General features: G+C 41.1%; 1 protein-coding gene across 1 annotated transcript in view; it reads right to left on the bottom strand.

Annotated features, from left to right (window-relative positions):
• The window catches only part of LOC143736473 (salivary C-type lectin 2-like), a 318478-nt gene extending 304795 nt beyond the window's left edge, over positions 1 to 13683 (bottom strand). Inside the window, 5 exon segments of the mRNA XM_077227176.1 lie at positions 10467 to 10692; positions 12955 to 13172; positions 13174 to 13285; positions 13378 to 13416; positions 13566 to 13683. Coding sequence (XP_077083291.1) covers positions 10467 to 10692; positions 12955 to 13172; positions 13174 to 13285; positions 13378 to 13414 — 593 coding nt within the window. The 5' untranslated portion in view covers positions 13415 to 13416; positions 13566 to 13683.
• Positions 13684 to 17568: the final 3885 nt, after the last annotated feature.

Below are 17568 nucleotides of genomic sequence, written 5' to 3'. Positions count from 1 at the left end.
ATGCCTCGGGCCGGCCCTGCCGGAGACCTCGGCCCTCAGGAGTGGGCCCTGGGGAGGGGGGTAATGTCACGGATTGGCCAGGTTCTTCCACCACAATCACCCAACGATCACAGTCACCTGAGTTTTAACAAGAGACACCTGCACCCCATTAGCCACTCTGCTTCATAAGCACACACCACACACCTCTCATTGTCCGGGCTCGTTCATACGAAGCGGACTTATAGTGCTTCTCTCTATGAGTATCACTAACCTATCTACCCTGTGTTTACTTACCAGTTCTCTGTGCCGATCCCAGTCTGTCCAGATCATCTCTGCCGTGGTGTACGAGCCGTAAGCCTTTCAGTCCAGTCAAGGGGTGCGTGAGTGTGTGCCGTCAGCCTGTTAGCCTCTTCTCCACTCAGGATATCTCCATCCGACGTTCCTGCAAAGGAAATATCCATTATCCATCCACGGACTGCATTCAAGTATTATCCATATCTGAACTCTGTTACTCACCCATTTCTGCACGTTGAAGTATCCTGAAACTCTGCTGTTTGAATTAAACATTATCATCACTACCTACCTTGTTGTCCGTCTGCTTCCGTAACATATATGTAGTGTGGACACTCATTCATAAACAGATTTAAGCTCATTCCCAACTAATCAAAAGGTGAATAACACACAGTCATAAAGTTGTTAAAAACACAAAACAAATTTTAATGTTAATGTAAAAAACAATATAGAAACCCCTTCAAAAATAGAAATGTAGTTATATTGTCATGAATAATTTTCTGTGTATGATAGCTACAAGAAATAATATGATAATATTTTCTGGAAAATATTAACTTTGTATTAATTTGTCAGAGTACAGACACAAAAACTTATGTTCTTCAGCAGTTATTGGTGAAGGTGTTTTATATAGCAACACAACCATATAAAGATAAGCCCATGTATAGTTATTTAAAGGTTCTCTAACTCTCTCTTAGTCTCTTAGTTTAGTTTGGGAACGGATAAAAAAACGACCAACATTAAAATACAGTGTATTTCCTGAAGATAACATGGTTCTCAACCTTTTCGCCTTCCTATGTGATTACAAGCCAATGAACCACTATTAGTGCTATTTAGCACCATTTTTGTTTAGAGTTTATAATTTTCTACCCACTATTAAAGTACAGTTGGATTTTTTTTAATTAAATTAAATTGTATTTGTATAGCACTTTTCGCCATATGTTTTATTCAGCAGGTTTATCAGAAATCCTTCAAACCCCAGTGTGAAAGCTGTAACCTTGAAGAGGAGAAATATGAAATACAATAACAAACTATTCCTGAACATGTTTGTACATTGAAAGGAGAGACAAACACTTAGTAAATGAGAATAATTGAACTTGCTCTGCATCAAACACATTGTAATATAATAGATAAGACATTTAGATGTAACCATGTAAGTTTATTTTGAAGTTTAATTGAATTTTTTATGTTAATTGTGACTTTTTCAAATAAATTTTGAAAGAATCAGATCTGAGTAAATGAATGAAAGCTACATTTACTGTGTGTTGAATTGTCATTTTCACAGTTAAATGTTAATGGAAAGGAATTTAGAGAAGCCAGTAAATTAGGAAATTGATCAAACGAAAGTGAAAATCTCAATCCCTTTCTTTGTTTTGTTTCCAGTAAACTGAAAATGCAAGAACACAAATCAAGTCGAACAAAAAAGGTTTGCTCATAGCGATTGCTTTGAAATGAATAGACAGAGGAATCTGCTCATCTTTTCTTCTTCAGTGATGGGATGAGGAGTACAATGAAGACGAGTTCTCTGATCGGGCGTTTTCTGTTTCGGCCGTTCTCACAGAATAAAACCTCGTTTTGAGAGAGAGACTTTTGAATAATCCATCAAATCACCGAGGGTGCTATAGTGCAGATGTGTAATAGTGTCACGGTGGGATGAGGAAGGCAGACGGAGACCAGGATATATTTCCAGAACGAAGGTTTAATAGTAATTAAACACAGGACGGCAGAATAGGTAGCAACACACACACACTGAATAAGACAGAGATTGGACAAATATAAACACAGAAGACACTCATTAGATACAGATGAACACTGACACGTGACACACCGTAACAAGAATGTACGTTGAAAAATTGACAAGTTTACAAGAAGTCAGTAAGCTACTTTTACAAATAATTATATTATGAATATATTAGTCTGCATTTACATCGTTTAATGCGTGTCAAATCTGCGTTGACCTCATATTGATGTCCTATTCTATGGTTATAACTATGTTATGTGAACTCTCTGTCCAGCAGATGGCACCAGTGCAACATGAATTAATACAAGGATGCAAATATGATGTGTACAAACAAACATTCCATGTAACACATTTATTATGATATTTATTGAGCATTCTGTTTTGGTCATTAAAATTTCCAGTTTACTTGTTGTTAGTGGATTTTTTTTCTTCTTCAAAGGTTATGTCAGACTTGTTTCAAACCGGTATGTCTTTCTTTTATAAATACCGGAATTGTTTTTTTTAAAGAATGTTGGTAACCAAACTGGTTTGGTCTGTAAATATAAATACCAGTTTAGATGCAGCTTCTGCAAAATAAAGCGGCTGGTGTAGCCTAAATGTTTATGTGTAATAAATTATATGTTGAATCAAACAAAATATATCTTTCTAAAGCTATTTATTGTGATATGATGTTTTTCTCATTTAACACAATAATGACTTTAAATGGTCTTTTATGGGTAATTTCTCAGCCACATTTAATTCATTTGTAGTAGGTTGGAAAATATTGATATATATGTTAAAATAAAAGAGTGAAAATAAAACCCCAAAATTAATTTATTGATGGTTAAATTCATTGTTACCTTCTTTGTTGTGGGTAAAGAAAATGTGTTGCTGTTATTATTGTCTCCTGTAAAGCGCTGTAGATTTAAGGCACTGCACCAGTCTCACAGCATCTCTGTTATAATTCTACAGGTAAGCAAATACTATTCAAAGACTGGTCGAAACTGATGTTAAACACTGTATTTCAAACATGTATACGTTGTTTTTTGATGGGTTTCTGAGAAAGACTGTTCTTTTTATTAATACGCATTCATAAATCGGATTACACACGAGTGACAAATATGTGAATTTGAAGTGAAATGGGAGAAAATACTCATGTGAAAAGAGTTGATGAATGTCTCTAAAGTGTTTTATATGTTGACTGTAATTGTATGAGAAAGTTTAAGCGAGTTAAATGTACATTTGCTACTGGAGTTATCTCGAGCTATAATGGTGATGTATGTATGCGTGGACTAGAGCCAAAATGGCAACTTATATGTACAACATGAGGTTAGCGTGAAGCCAAATGTTAGATTACTTTATGTGGCAGTGTGAAAATGGAATTAAAGTTTATGATGTTTTGAAAACATATGAAAACACCGTAGCAGCTGAATGTATTGTGGTTTCTTCTAATGTGTTAAAGAACTTAAGACTAAAGTAACTTCTGAAAAGCCCTTTATTGAAATGTAATTTTCTGTAATGGAATGTGTTGTGTTACAGAGAAACAAGTAATTGTTGTTCTGTAAAGTTAAATATGTTAATGTTTTTAATTAAGAGTTAATTGAACTTTGCCAGAGCAGCCATAAGCTACTCCTGTCTCACATAATCTCTTTTATAATTCTAGGCAATAGTGGTTCACAGGGGCGGAGTGGGACCAAAAAATCTACCGGTACATTTCGTAGACCACCGCCCTAGGGGGGTATTTTTTGGTAAAGTGAAAGTGACACGTGATGGCCAAGTATGGTAACCCATACTTGGAATTTGACCTCTGCATTTAACCCATCCAAGTAAGTGCACACACATTAGGAGCAGAGTAGTGAGTAGTGAACACACACTGCAAACGTGGATACACACACCCGGAGCAGCGGGCAGCCTTGGGTGGCGCCTGGGGAGTGATTGGGGGTTAGGTGCCTTGCTCAGTTCCTGTCGGTACTGGAATCGAACCAGCAACCTTTGGGTCACCAGTCTAACTCTGTTACCATTAGGCCACGTGGGCCACGCGGGAAGCTAGAATTCTACCACTGAACCACCAATGCTCAAAAAATATATATTATTAGAACCATTGCAAAGTAATTTTAAATAGATTAAGAAAGCCACCACTACTGGTCAAATCTATAGTTAGATTGATTTGTTTAGATCCAGTGAAGTCGTGTCCCACCACATTTTTTCAGTTCGATATTGTCCCCCACCACTTTTTGAAACATTGAGGCACGGATGTACTAATACAAATAAATAAAACATCTCCAGTTAACTAGCAGAGTATTAATTTAGTTCGCTATTAAATAAGAGATCTAGCTAAAATGTGTGTGTTTTTTTAAATCAAGCTGAGCGCTCGTTGCTGCGGTGATCGGTCGTCATGGATACAGTGTTCTCTTGTGGTGCGCGGCGGACGCGCGCTTCAATCTATCCCTGTTGCAAAGACTCTCTATTCATTCCGGTGAAATCACAAAATAAAATGTGGTTAAGGCACACACACGTGTCCCTGCTTGATATAGACTGTAACCACTGATGAACATATTCAGTTTTGATGAGAGGGAAAAAAAATATACGGGTGCGGATTAGAACCCGTAACCTCTGACACGCTTGGCAAAAGATCTACCACTAGACCATTTAAGAACTGAAACTGAACTTGCGGATCGATGAATTTATTTACGGGTTGAGCAAAGAGGCTGTACAGTTTGACCAGCGGGCAGCAGCCACACACCAGGCCGCTGGATGGTGTTGCCAAGAACTAAGCAGACAAGCAGTATATAACTATTATCAAACCGGCCCGCGCAGCCTCGAAAAACTACCGGCCCACCGGGAAAAATCCCAACTCTCCCGATTGCCACTCCGCCCCTGGTGGTTCATTCAACTCACCCATTCAGGCTCCCAGCCCTGATGCGGGTGACATATTCATTAGATTAATTATCCTGCACATCAAAGGATACACATAACTTTCATGTAAGATAAAAATTGCTTGTGTGTTCACTTTAACTTAATTTAACCACACACATCCATACTACATATAGGCCTATCATACTTTTTAGCAGTCGAGAAGTGATTACTTATTCAAAATAAGTACCTATTTAAGAGAGTTTGCAGTTTCAGACCCAGCCGTCATTTCTCCAAGGTAGTTAAAAAATTTGAACATCTTCTGCTCAGATGTTTGTTTAAATGGTTCAAATGTTTTCTTCAGTAAACTGTTAATTAGCTGTAAATTGTCTAAATTATTCTTTTGAGGGTTTGATTTTCTCCAGGCGGGTGAATTTCTTAACAGCCAGAATCGCTGTTAACACATTTTGCTTTTACAAACTCTTTCAACATATATATTTACTGGCTTCAGACGCTGCCTAGCAATAACATTAAATGATGTCTAGTTGTGAAAACATCAGATGTCTAGATGTCTAAAAACATCAGATGTCTAGTTGTGAAATTTAAAATGTAAATTACGAAAGTTTACATAATTTATTGGCAATGCTATATTCAGCAGAAATTGTATGTGCCATCAGGGTGGTGATGGCGCAGTGGATAAGACACATGCCTTTGGTGTGAGAGACCCGGGTTTGAATCCACTGTGAGACACCAATGTGTCCCTGAGCAAGACACTTAACCCCTAGTTGCTCCAGAGGCGTGCGACCTCTGAAATATGTAGCAATTGTCAGTTGCTTTGGATAAAAGCATCAGCTAAATGTAGATTCACTGATACCGACTGACACAATCCAAGTTTCCATCCACTTGTCAATCGAATTATCTGAAGTTTGGAAAAAAAATTAACTCATGCGAATAAAGCTGGGGAAAGTGTGTTTCTATCCAATGGTTTTAAAGCGAATAAAAACCTGTACGCAATGCTTCACATGCTGTTTTGCGATCAAATTGGTATATCGTATTGATTTGAGACATTTTAATGTGTTTCCATTAATTTTCGCACTAAATTGCACTAAATCGCACAACTTTCAAGCAAACATTTGCGTACAAAGTTTTGCTAGACAAAATGGATCGCGCCATCTACCAACAAATGATCAATATTGAACAAGTTGTAATAGTGCTTATGTGCCAGCTGATAGCGACAAATCAAGCTATAATAAGAAAACAATGACGATATCAACATATTGCTATGAAGATGCAGATGCACGTAAAAAAATGCCACTCCGGAGGACGTCCCACGGCTTGTCGTAACCTTTGTTGGCCATTTCCTTCACGAGTCCCCGATAAATTATGGCATTTCGTAGATTTTTCTATCTGAAATAGCTGTATATTTTTCTAGTAAATTAAATTCAAAAAGTATCTCGTCTCCTCGTTTGTTCACTTACATCTGTCTTTGTTAACACCCGCCATGTGTGCGCAAACAGAGCGGAAAAACTGGGTGGAAATTAACTAAAACTTCTTCTTCTATGTTTTGTTGCGGGTTGCAACCATAAAATGACCTAAAACTTAATCGCAATTCATTATTTATTTGGCAAATAACGTTTCCATCAGCGTTTATCACATAAGGAGTGAAATTAACCCTAACCCTTGAGAGATCACAAGAATAAGACAATAAGACCATGCTGGTTCTCAGGCGCCCCGCCCCAGTGCCTTTCTTTTCAGAAGTGCATTAAGAGATTACCAGGATATGGACGGCACCTTTTTCTGCCCGAAACCTTTCTGGTGCCACTTCCTCCCTCACTACCCTCAACGGCGGAGCGGCTAAGGGTTACGTGGAGATCCCCCCAGTGGAGCGGTCTGTGGCAATGCATCTGTATCCCAAGACCGCTACCTCCTGACGGGGAAATCCACGCCTCCCCTCCCGGGGAGGTTCTCGATTGCTCTCGCGGATAAGGCTTACTCAGCCTGTGGAGAAGCTGCCTCCGCCCTGCGCTCCTGCAGGACTACCAGGCCAAGGCGCTCAAGGAATTGCACAAGGGTAGTTCCGACCCAGGGGTTATGCAGGAACTGCGTACAGCGACAGACCTTCACCCTCCGGGCGACGAATGGGTCGGCTGGGAGCGACACCTGTGGCTGAACCTGGCTGACGTGTGAGCCGACTAAGTGCGGTTCCTCAACGCCCCTGTCTGCCAGGCCGGCCTCTGCGGCGACGCTGTGGAAAACTTTGCCCAGTAGTTTTCTGCGGCACAGAAGCAGACGGAGGCGATAAAGCACATCCTGCCCCGACGACCAGCTGCTGCCTCCACCCAGTCGTTGGTGGCGCCTCCGCCTGCTCATTGCAGAGGGTGCCCCCCTGCGGCCACCTCCGCCCCTGCTCAGCCTAAGCAGCAGCCTCCACCCAGGCAGCAGGTGGCCGGTCGCAAGAGGAGCGCAGAGCCCGTCCAGGCGCCCACTAAATCAGGTGTAATGGCAAGCGGCCCTGAGACGGGCGACCCAGCGATGGAGGAAGTTGCTTTCCGGGAGAGTATCCGCACCTCTGCTCGGAGAAGGACCGGGTGGAGAATCCTTTGTTTAATTTTGTTTCTGTTCCACCGCTGGCTCCTCGGAATCCAGCGGTACCCACATTTTCAATAAAAGGGCAATTTCTTCCATCACTGGGTCACAAGAGGGAACGGATTGCAGTGAGCGACGCTCCCATGCCTTGCCACTTCTTTCCCCCTCTTCCATCGACAGCGGGCAGCAGTGTGCACCTCAGGGACGCCACCAAGCCTTCCCACGCACCCTCTGCCCCACCCTGGAACCAGGTAAGTGTGACTCGGCCCACCAGACAGCGCGACTCACATAGGAGCATGTCCGGTCAGTGTTGAACTGCCTAGATACAATCAAGAGCTGGACAGCGGTCAACTGAAACTCTTTCAGAGGCTCCTGGGACATATGGCATCCACAGCCGCAGTAACGCCGCTCGGATTGCTTCAGGGCCTGCTTCCTCAGAGACAGGGCACTCTAAGGCACCCGCGTCCAGACCTCTGAAAACTCCATGTCTGGTCCCTGGGGTTCGAGGTGATGCAGAGGTTCTAGGTGACCTACCCCAGGCAGTGGTAGACACCATCACTTCTGCTAGAGCCCCCTCAACGAGGAACCTTTATGCTATGAATTGGAACCTGTTCGTTGAATGGAAGACCCCCGAAGATGTCCGATCAGAGTCGTGCTTTCTTTCCTGCAAGATGGGTTGGAGTGAAGGCTGTCTCCCTCCACCCTCAAAGTGTATGTTGCCGCTATTGCCGCACATCACGATGCATTTGAAGGTAAGTCATTGGGGAAGCATGACCTGATCGTCAGGTTCCTGAGGGGAGCGAGGAGACTACATCCGCCTCGCCCCACTCTATACCCTCTTGGGACTTGTCTCTGGTGCTCAGCGCACTGCAAAGACCTCCCTTTGAACCTTCGCAGTCAGCTGAGTTAAAGATCCTGTCACTGAAAACTGTGCTCCTGACTGCTCTGGCTTCCATCAGGAGGGTAGGGGACCTGCAAATTTTCAATCGACGAATCGTGCCTAGACTTTAGCCGGCCAACTCTCCTGGATATGTGCCCAAGGTTCCTACGACTCCCTTCAGGGACCAGGTAGTGAACCTGCAAGCGCTGCCTTCGGAGGAGGCAGACCCAGCCCTGGCTTTTGTCTGTCCCGTCCACTCCTTGCGGGTTTACGTGGACAGAACGCAAAGCTTTAGGACCTCAGATCAGCTCTTCGTCTGTTACAGAGGTCAGCAGAAGGGAAAGGCTGTCTCCAAGCAAAGGATGGCCCACTGGATAGTGGATGCCATCGCCTTGGCTTACGAATCCCAAGGTGTGCCTTGCCCGTTCGGGTTGCAACCACACTCACCTAGAAGTGTTGCTTCCTCCTAGGCGCTGGCTCAAGGTGCCTTGCTGACAGATATATGTAGAGCTGTGGGCTGGGAGACACCTAACACGTTCCCTAGATTCTATAGCCTCTGTATAGAGTCGATATCTTCCCGTATACTCACCCCCAGTGGCCAGTAGCGCGAGGGACACATTCTTAGTGTCGGCTTGCAACGCCACTCCCGCCCCCATGGGCCGGATACGTGCGTCTATTTGCTCCAGTAGTGTTCCCCAAAAATGGCTAACCCTGTGAGTTCCTCCATCGCCCCTGCGACAGTCAGACGCTGCGGAGCGTCTGACGCCAGGCCTTCACCCGTATGCATTGTGGAACCTGTGTTAGGCTGGGTGTCCATATGTAGCGGTCCCTGCGGCGACCCCATATGTGTATTCCTCCACGATCAGCTCCTCTGCGGACAAGCCCGTGTCTTTCCCTCGACAGAGCCCGCTCTGTCGTCTCTCCTGGTGTTCTTTCCCCCTATAACTAGGCTGGAACCACCCCAGGGACTGCCATATGTTGTACTACCCTGCTTGGCTAGTCCATATGTGTATCCGTCACAGTGCCTGGAAGGATGTGGCTTCCGCAGCGTTCCCTTCCCCAAGGGCACTCTTTCCCAGCGTTATCCAAAATTTTTACTCTGAGTGGGTCTTGCGGAACAGCAGTGACTGACCTTCTCTGCTTAGAGCACCTATTTCTGCCCAACACTGCGGTCAGGCCAGGAGGCTCAAGCGGAGCGCTGGAAGGGCCAGCAGCCGTGACGTTTTGGTAGATATCCCCATCGTCAGTCTAGACTTACTCGTAGTGACCGACGAAGGGGAACGTCTTGGTTACTTATGGTAACCCTCGTTCCCCGAGGAGGGAACGGAGACGTAAGTCCCCTCGCCACAGTTGCTGAGCTTCCGGTGTATGGCCGAGTCACCGGTTCGGCTCCTCAGCGGAAAAACAAGGATGCGAGGCACCAGCTGCTCATTATATGCTCGCGCCTCGATGCACCTCAGCTGGTGCAATTGTCGCATGCCAAACTGCATGGGCTTGTTTAGTTGCACTCGAAGTAGATAGGCTCTCGCAAGCAATCCCCATCGTCAGTCTAGACTTACGTCTCCATTCCCTCCTCTGGGAACGAGGGTTACCATAAGTATCCGAGACGTTCCTCATCAAGGGCATCAAAAATGACAATATTTTGAGAATAAAACTCAATCACCACCTTCTTTACCACACACTCTTTTATAAGGAAGATAGTTAATCCAAAAATGAAAAATTCCTGATTATTTACTCCACACCAAAGCCTTCTGATATGTATATGATCTTCTTGCCTCAGCAGAAGAGAAGTTAGTTTTGGAGGAAAAACATTCAAAGATTTTTTTTTTCCAAGTGAATGGCACCCAACCTGGGCCATTTTTGATGGTACAAAATACATATTTAGGGCTTCAAAGGGCTCCAAACACCTAGCTGGTGAATAAGGGTCTTCTCTAATGAAAAGATTCACCATTTTCTACAGATAGGACTAGTGAAAAACATAAAGACACAAACACACCAGATACCCAGTACCAGATTCCCAGAATACGGGAGTGATGTAAACCCAACCACACCACCTCAGGAAATTGGTTAATGCAAGAGATGTCATGCCATTGACCAAGAGCGATTGGTTCAATCCCTGTACAGTTTTCATTTCGTCCACTATAATCAGGTTGATCAGACCTCCAGTATCTGAATGAGGAGTTACTCTGATCTGACCACTGCCATGAGTCTCTGAACAGACCGGTCCAGACATCATTAGATATGTGACTATCATTGATGAACTTCTGAATCTGTTGACTCTCATTCTGGTTCCTCACACTGACCAGATCAATGTGATTCTGTCTGCAGAAACTCTGAGCGTCTCTCCAGTTCTTCGTCTGATTGACAAAGACGAGTCCTGTTTTCGCTTTAAGAAAAACAAATGTAAACATATTCAATTTGAATCAATTTGCTCATTATGCTGCGTTACTGTTTACAAAGTGGTGGAAGCATCAGACATGCCTGCGCTGTCGAACAATTAAATGAGCTCTTTAAACTAAAGCCGGGTGCTCACTGTGTTTTATCCCAGCAGGCACAGTCAATGTGACGTCAGGAAGACGTTGGACTCCAACTAATCCAACGTCAGCCAGACGTCATATTTTGGTTGAAAATGAAAGTCAGGTTGACATCTAAACCCAACGTTTATTTGGTGTCAAGCTCCAACGTCAGACAGATGTTGAATTTTGGCTGGAATAAGCACCGCAAAAAAATGTGACATGCATGGCAGCACATTAAATCTGTGAATATTTCAGCAGAAGAGGAGTAAACAACTCAAACAGCATTACCAGCTTCACTTAATACTAACCAGACTGACTTTATTTCACTTCCGGTTTAATGAAATCAATAGTGGTATTTTAAAGTCACCATGATGGTGGTTAGCGTTTGCTTTAGTCGGACTCTTGACCCTTGACTCTTTATTATAATATCTATATGAGATCAGGTGATTTTGGCAGTTTATTGATGATGAAGTCATCATCATGTAAGTGCTTGAGTCCCTGATCTTATTCAGAGTCTAAGGTTTTGATTATATTGGACTTGTGTTTTTAATGTTGTTTCATAACAGAAGCCATTTTACAGCAAGAGAGCAATGTTGTTTATCAAATAATATAAAGGATTTTTAAAACATTTAGTGCATTAAACTTTTTCTTCTACATTATTACTTAGACATCAAGAATCAGCGTATGACTCTCAACAATGGTGACAATCAATGAAATGCTTTATGCTGCAGTGCATGCTGGGTACCACCAATCAAAACTCACCCATATCTCCCAGCATGCATTGTGGCATTAATAAATTATGCAGCTGGATTTTTTGTAGCTCATGAGTTGATCTGATTATCAGGATATTTTTTTTGATTGTCACCTTTGTTGAGATTCATATGCTGTTTATTGATGTCTGTGTGTGTATAAGTAATGCCATAGATGAAAGGTTTTTGTGCACTAAATAGTATTTAAAAAAAACAAGTATATCATGTGATGACACCACTAGATATGCTGTAGAATCAAATGACTTCTATATGAAAACCACATTAAAACCAGAAGTATTAGTCAAATAATCAAAACATTAAACAAGATCAGGGATTCAGGCAATTACATGATGATATCATCAATAAACAATCAACATCACCTGACCTCATTGTCTCATGGCTTTTTTAGCTACAAGTGTGCTTTATAAACACACAATTATAGCAGCAAGAGAATAAATTATATTAAAGAGTCAAGGATCAAGAGCACAACTAAAGCAAACGCTAACCACCATCATGGTGACTTTAAAATACAAAATATGATTTAATTAAAATTGAAATGAAATAAAGTAAATCTGGTTAGTTTTAAGTGAAGCTGGTAAGAAGTGTACGGCCATGCATTTCACCTTTTTGTTTGGTTTATTCCAACCAAAATTCAACGACTGCACAACGTTGGAGCTTGACGTCAAACAAACATTGGATTTAGACGTCAACCCGACTTTCATTTTCAACCAAAATCCAACGTCTGACCGACGTCGTAGTCTATATCCCGTGCCTGCTGGGATTATAGTCCTTTACGACTGTTGCTTGTCAGACTGTACGAACATGATTAAAATGGTTGCAAATAAATCTCTAACGTTCAATTTGGTCATGGCTTTTCTTTCTTTTTTTCTCCTTTTTCTCCTTTTTTTTCATGGTCATGGCTTTTCTTGAAAAGGCAATTTGACGGTCTGCAGGACTGTGAATCAAATCTTTTGACACTGCCAGAATTTCGTCTGAGGTAAAATTGGATTGCAACGGTCATTAATCGGCTTTCGGTGAACATGTCAAACTAACAATCAAATATTTCAAAATTTAGCATAGAATTAGAGGAATCTAAAAAATGTTTGTCTCAGATGGCCAAATCATGGCCAAAATCTGCACTGTGTGCACCCGGCTTAAGGGTTGGTAGATTATAATTAGATCTTTCTCTTTCTGTTATATTTTCTGTTAAATATTCAGTTTGCCACAATGTTATACAAGTAGATTTGACTTACAAATTACTACATTTTTATGTTTTTCATTTACTTTAATTATAGTGTTTACTATTGATGCATTTCATTTTTTTTTTTATAAAAAGCATCTCTTGTTAAATAAATCTTTTTTACATAGGGTGTTTGTACCCACTGTTGTTGCAAATAAAATGCCGAGTACCACTACATAGCAAATCATGCCATTCTCCTTTTCTCATGAAAGCACACTCATCTATTCCATCAGGTTGTGCAGGTCCCCAGTTCAGATAGAGCGCAGGTTCACCTGAAGACCACTGCCATTTATTAACACTCATCCTCTTCAGCCCAATCCAGATATACTGAATACCTCCATTATTCACACTCTTCTTCAAAGGTGGCCAGATCTGTGTAATTCTCTCTGCAGTGTCTCTGAGCTTCAGTCCAGGTCTTGTTCACCTTAATAAAATGATACTGACCCTGAACACATTCAGATACGGAGCAGAGAGCTGTGAAAAAGAGCGTTTGATTTAATGCTTTTCATAACAGGGTCAAACCTGATGAAACTATAAACCATAAATAAAACAACAAACACACTCACCAATGAGAAGAAGAATGAAATATAGAGTTTGGTCCATTTCTGAGGAAAAACACATTGAAAACTCAAAAACTCACATTCATCTTCAGAGTAAAACATGATTATGTACTAAAAACATTTACAATCAATCAGACAGTATTAACATCTCAAAGTCTTATTGTAAGTTATTTGCAGAATGATTATGTTCTTACTTTAGAGGTTGTGTGTTTCTGTCCTGAGTCTGATGTTTCTGTCTGCAGATTTAAACTATGTGATTATTATATCTGCTCTCATCCGTCATTCAGCTCATCACATCATTTGTGTATTTCTCTAGAACTAATTTTCATATTTTACTTCCTCTGTATTTGTGTATTTGCGTCTATTCAAATCAGGAAAACAAGTGTAGAATATTTCCCCCCTTATTTGTATTTTTTACACCTGTGTCTGTATCAGTACATCTCTGGATTAAATATGATATGATCACATTTCTTCTTCAGTAGTGTCTTTTTATCTGTAAAAACACAGAATGAAAGGATCATTGTAACTGACATGCTCCAAAACTCATAAATGTACCATAAAAGTAGTCCATTTGTTTTTGTGTGCATTATTTCGAGACGTCTGAAGAATTTAAGTCGTATTAACTCTAATTGTGTCCTCCCTCCTTTGAATCTGGCTTGCTCCTGACATCTCTGGCATGCTCCAGAGATTGTTGGTTTGTTTACATGGAGTGAGCGCCATTAAGAAACTGCATACAAACCTCATTGGTTCTCACCTCTTATGTCAATGCAATAAATGTGAGTGTTGAAAGTGAACAAGATTTGAATGGAGAAGCTAAACACAGCGCCATCGGAAGCGTGAGTCCCTGATAGGTTTGGGTAGAGAAGGTTAAGAGTTTTAGATCCATTACCCAGAGTAGATGGCGGTAATGCTGTATTTAAGAATGCGAGCCACCAATGAAGAAGAAGAAGAAGAAGAAGAAGAAGAAGTTGTTTTGAGAACTAAGTAAGTCTCCCATTAGAGTCTTTTGCACCCAAGGAAGATTTTCATAGTTCCTATAACTTTTAGCGGAAGTAGCCTCTTTTAGGCGGGTTTGCACCACAGGGACTGGTAATGATTTTAGTAATAGGAACACCTTTTGGAGGAACTAAATTAGCTCCTACTTCAGAATAGGGTCTAATCCAGCACAAGGGGAACTACCAATGACGTAATTGTATGCTGATTGGCTGAATAGGTGTCATGTGAAACACGGGCTCACACAGTTTACATATACATGATCTTACTCCAGGAAAATGGAAAACAGCAATGGATGGACCAACGCTGAAGTCCATGAACTTCCCAACCTTTACGCTTGTAACAAGTTTTAAGATTCAGGGAAGAAGGAGGCAACTGGCAAACAATCAAAATACTTTTAATATTCAAATAAAAGAAATACAAAAACAAAAGGATCCGCCAGCAGCCCCTCGCGGACGCATGCTGGCTCCACAAAACAGAAATATAACACAACATAAGATCAGGCCTGTTCCTCTCTCGATCTTCACAGGCGTCGCTCCTCCTTTATGCTTCCGCTCCTCCGGGAGAGATGCGAGACCGGTGCGTCTCACATGTGACGTTCATTATCACTCACGCCACCGGCCTCGCACCGTTCTCTCACGTCCCTCGGGCTCGTCCTGCTCGCCACAATGCTATAAAGTGGAAAGCACCGTACTTAGCACTGCAAGTTGTTGTAGGAGTTGTCTCTTAGCCCTCCTTTTTGCTTTTTTAATTGCTTAACTTACACTTCTACATTTCATCTCCGTTATCACGACACACAACAAAAACACAGCTCCAATTATGGCATCCTCCATCCTCCAGTTGTTGACATTATTGAATGCCGCACAATTGAATGTGGTCCTTAAATGACGTAGTTGTTGGCCAGCTTAAGTTACTTCAGAGTTTCTAATGCCCAGCCAGAAAACAGACTATCACCTATCTAACAGAAAAAAATGGCTGGGCCCCAGTTAGATAGCCCAGGTCAAACCCATGTGGGCCCCATATTGCTGTGCTGGCTAGGTGACAACCAGGAAAATGGCCCTAGGGGAAAATTTAGTTCTCAGGGCATCGCCCTGGTGGCAAGCTTGCTATAACTACATTCCTATAACTATCCCGTCTGAAATTTCCTATTGATACAAGGATAGCCTCAGGTTGGGGTAGTGGGTGTGCCGAAAGGTACACAATGCTACAACAGAAATTAACCCTAAAACAACTCCACACACTAACAGGCAGCTCCCCAAGCCATTGTAAAGAAATATTGAAACATCCCTACCTTTTTGGCATGCCCAATCAGTTTGACCTGCCGATGCCCACACTTGGAGACATCATTCCCTTACAATACATCTGTAGGTGGTGCCACACACTTTGACAACCACTGGAATAACCTACTCATTTGGTTTTATAGCTTTGCTGCTGCTATAGTCCCATTCCGGATGAACACCTTTTATATGTTTAACTGAGAGGCCTGAATGTTTTATCAAGTGGGGACAGAAAATACTGTCAGTTAATTATGAGAGTTTCCAGTACACAAGAATCAACAAGACTGGAACGTCACGAGTTATGAATTATATGAGTCCAGCTTCGAGTATGAATTAAATAAACATTACATAACAGTGTTTCCTCAAATGTCTTGAGAACATGTTGTGTTTTCTTAGCATTCATCCAAGCATTATTTTTTGTTTAATTTAATTTGCATTGTACGACATTCAGTCAACTATGTGATCTCCACTGGACTGCGGAGTTCATGAATGAGTGCGTTTTGATAACCTTGTTTGGTTTGTTACCATCATTATTCCCATTGCTTGGAATATTCTGAAGTGAGTATTATGCATGAATTCGGTGCGGATTATTCATTGTTAGGAACACCATGCAGGCCTAACGATCTGATAAATTTCATTTTGAGCTTGACTGACTGAAGGTGTGTTTACACGACAATGATGTACTTAAAACATTTTTTTATTTTCTTTCTACAGATGACAACATTAGCTGTGTTTCTACCACAGGATAGTTCCCTAGGAACTAGGGACTTCGTGCTGATACTCGGTGTGTTTCCAGCGCAGGATTCAGCGTCTAAATGAAGTTCCGGGTAAATATTTCCCCCTCAGAAAGTCCCTGCTTGCAAGGATATACTTTTTTCAAAGTTCATGAACTTTCAGGGCTGGGATTTAGGTGCTGAACATGCTGATTGGTTGAATTCATGCCGCATTTTGATTGGTTGACTCCACGCAGCATTTTATTTCAACCTCCATTTTTAAAAGTCTGTTGCCGTGCGTGCAGTATAGTTTTTTTGCTATAGGGCATTTCAGAAATGTTTGTAAACAATAGGCACCAAGATACTTCCGGGTGGCTGAATGCGAGCGGCTTCTACTGACCAACTGAAGAGATCCAGCTGGCTACTGTAAACAGTTACATACACTGTAAAAAAAAATCCTAATTTTACAGAAAATAACTGTGATTTTTTGACGATCATTTTCTTTCATTTTAAATTGTACTCAAAACACTGTAAAATTACAAATAATATCTGTAAAATAAAAATCCAGCTGTTATTTTAGGTATTGTGACATTAATGACAAATTACAGTAATTTAATTTTTTTATACAGAAAATTGATTGTATTTTTCATGCAGTATTTTTTCTGTTTTCTTAAATTACATAAAAATGTATGTAAAATTACAAATATAATCTGTAATTTAACAGTAACAAAACAGTTAAATGATAAAATGGTCAAATGACTGTCAGCTCCCCAAAAAACTGTAAAACATCCTAAATTAAATAAACTGAAAAACACTGTTATTTTACAGGTATTTCCTGAATAATCACGATCATATACCTTCATTGTAAAAAAAATCGTAAAAAAATGGTCAAATGACTGGCAGCTACGGCTGCCAAACAAAAACCATAAAATTAAAGTAAAATATGCTAATTTAAATAAACCGAAAAAACACTGTTATTTCACAGGTATTTCCTGCATTATTATGATCAAATACCTTCATTGTAAAAAAATCGTAAAAAAAGGGTCAAATGACTGGCAGCTGCGGCTGCCAAACAAAAACCATAAAATTAAAGTAAAATATGCTAATTTAAATAAAGTGTAAAAAACTTTAAAATAAATTTTATGTCACCATGATTGGGATCAGTGTCTGCTTTAGTTGGGGTCATGACCCTTGAGATTTAACTTATGCTTTTC

The sequence above is a fragment of the Siphateles boraxobius genome, unplaced genomic scaffold (genome assembly GCF_051911475.1).
Source record: "Siphateles boraxobius isolate OS27281-9 unplaced genomic scaffold, OSU_SipBor_1 130, whole genome shotgun sequence".
Lineage (NCBI taxonomy): Eukaryota > Metazoa > Chordata > Actinopteri > Cypriniformes > Leuciscidae > Siphateles > Siphateles boraxobius.
Note: the sequence above shows the minus strand (reverse complement) of the source record. Positions and strands in the feature narration are given on the sequence as shown.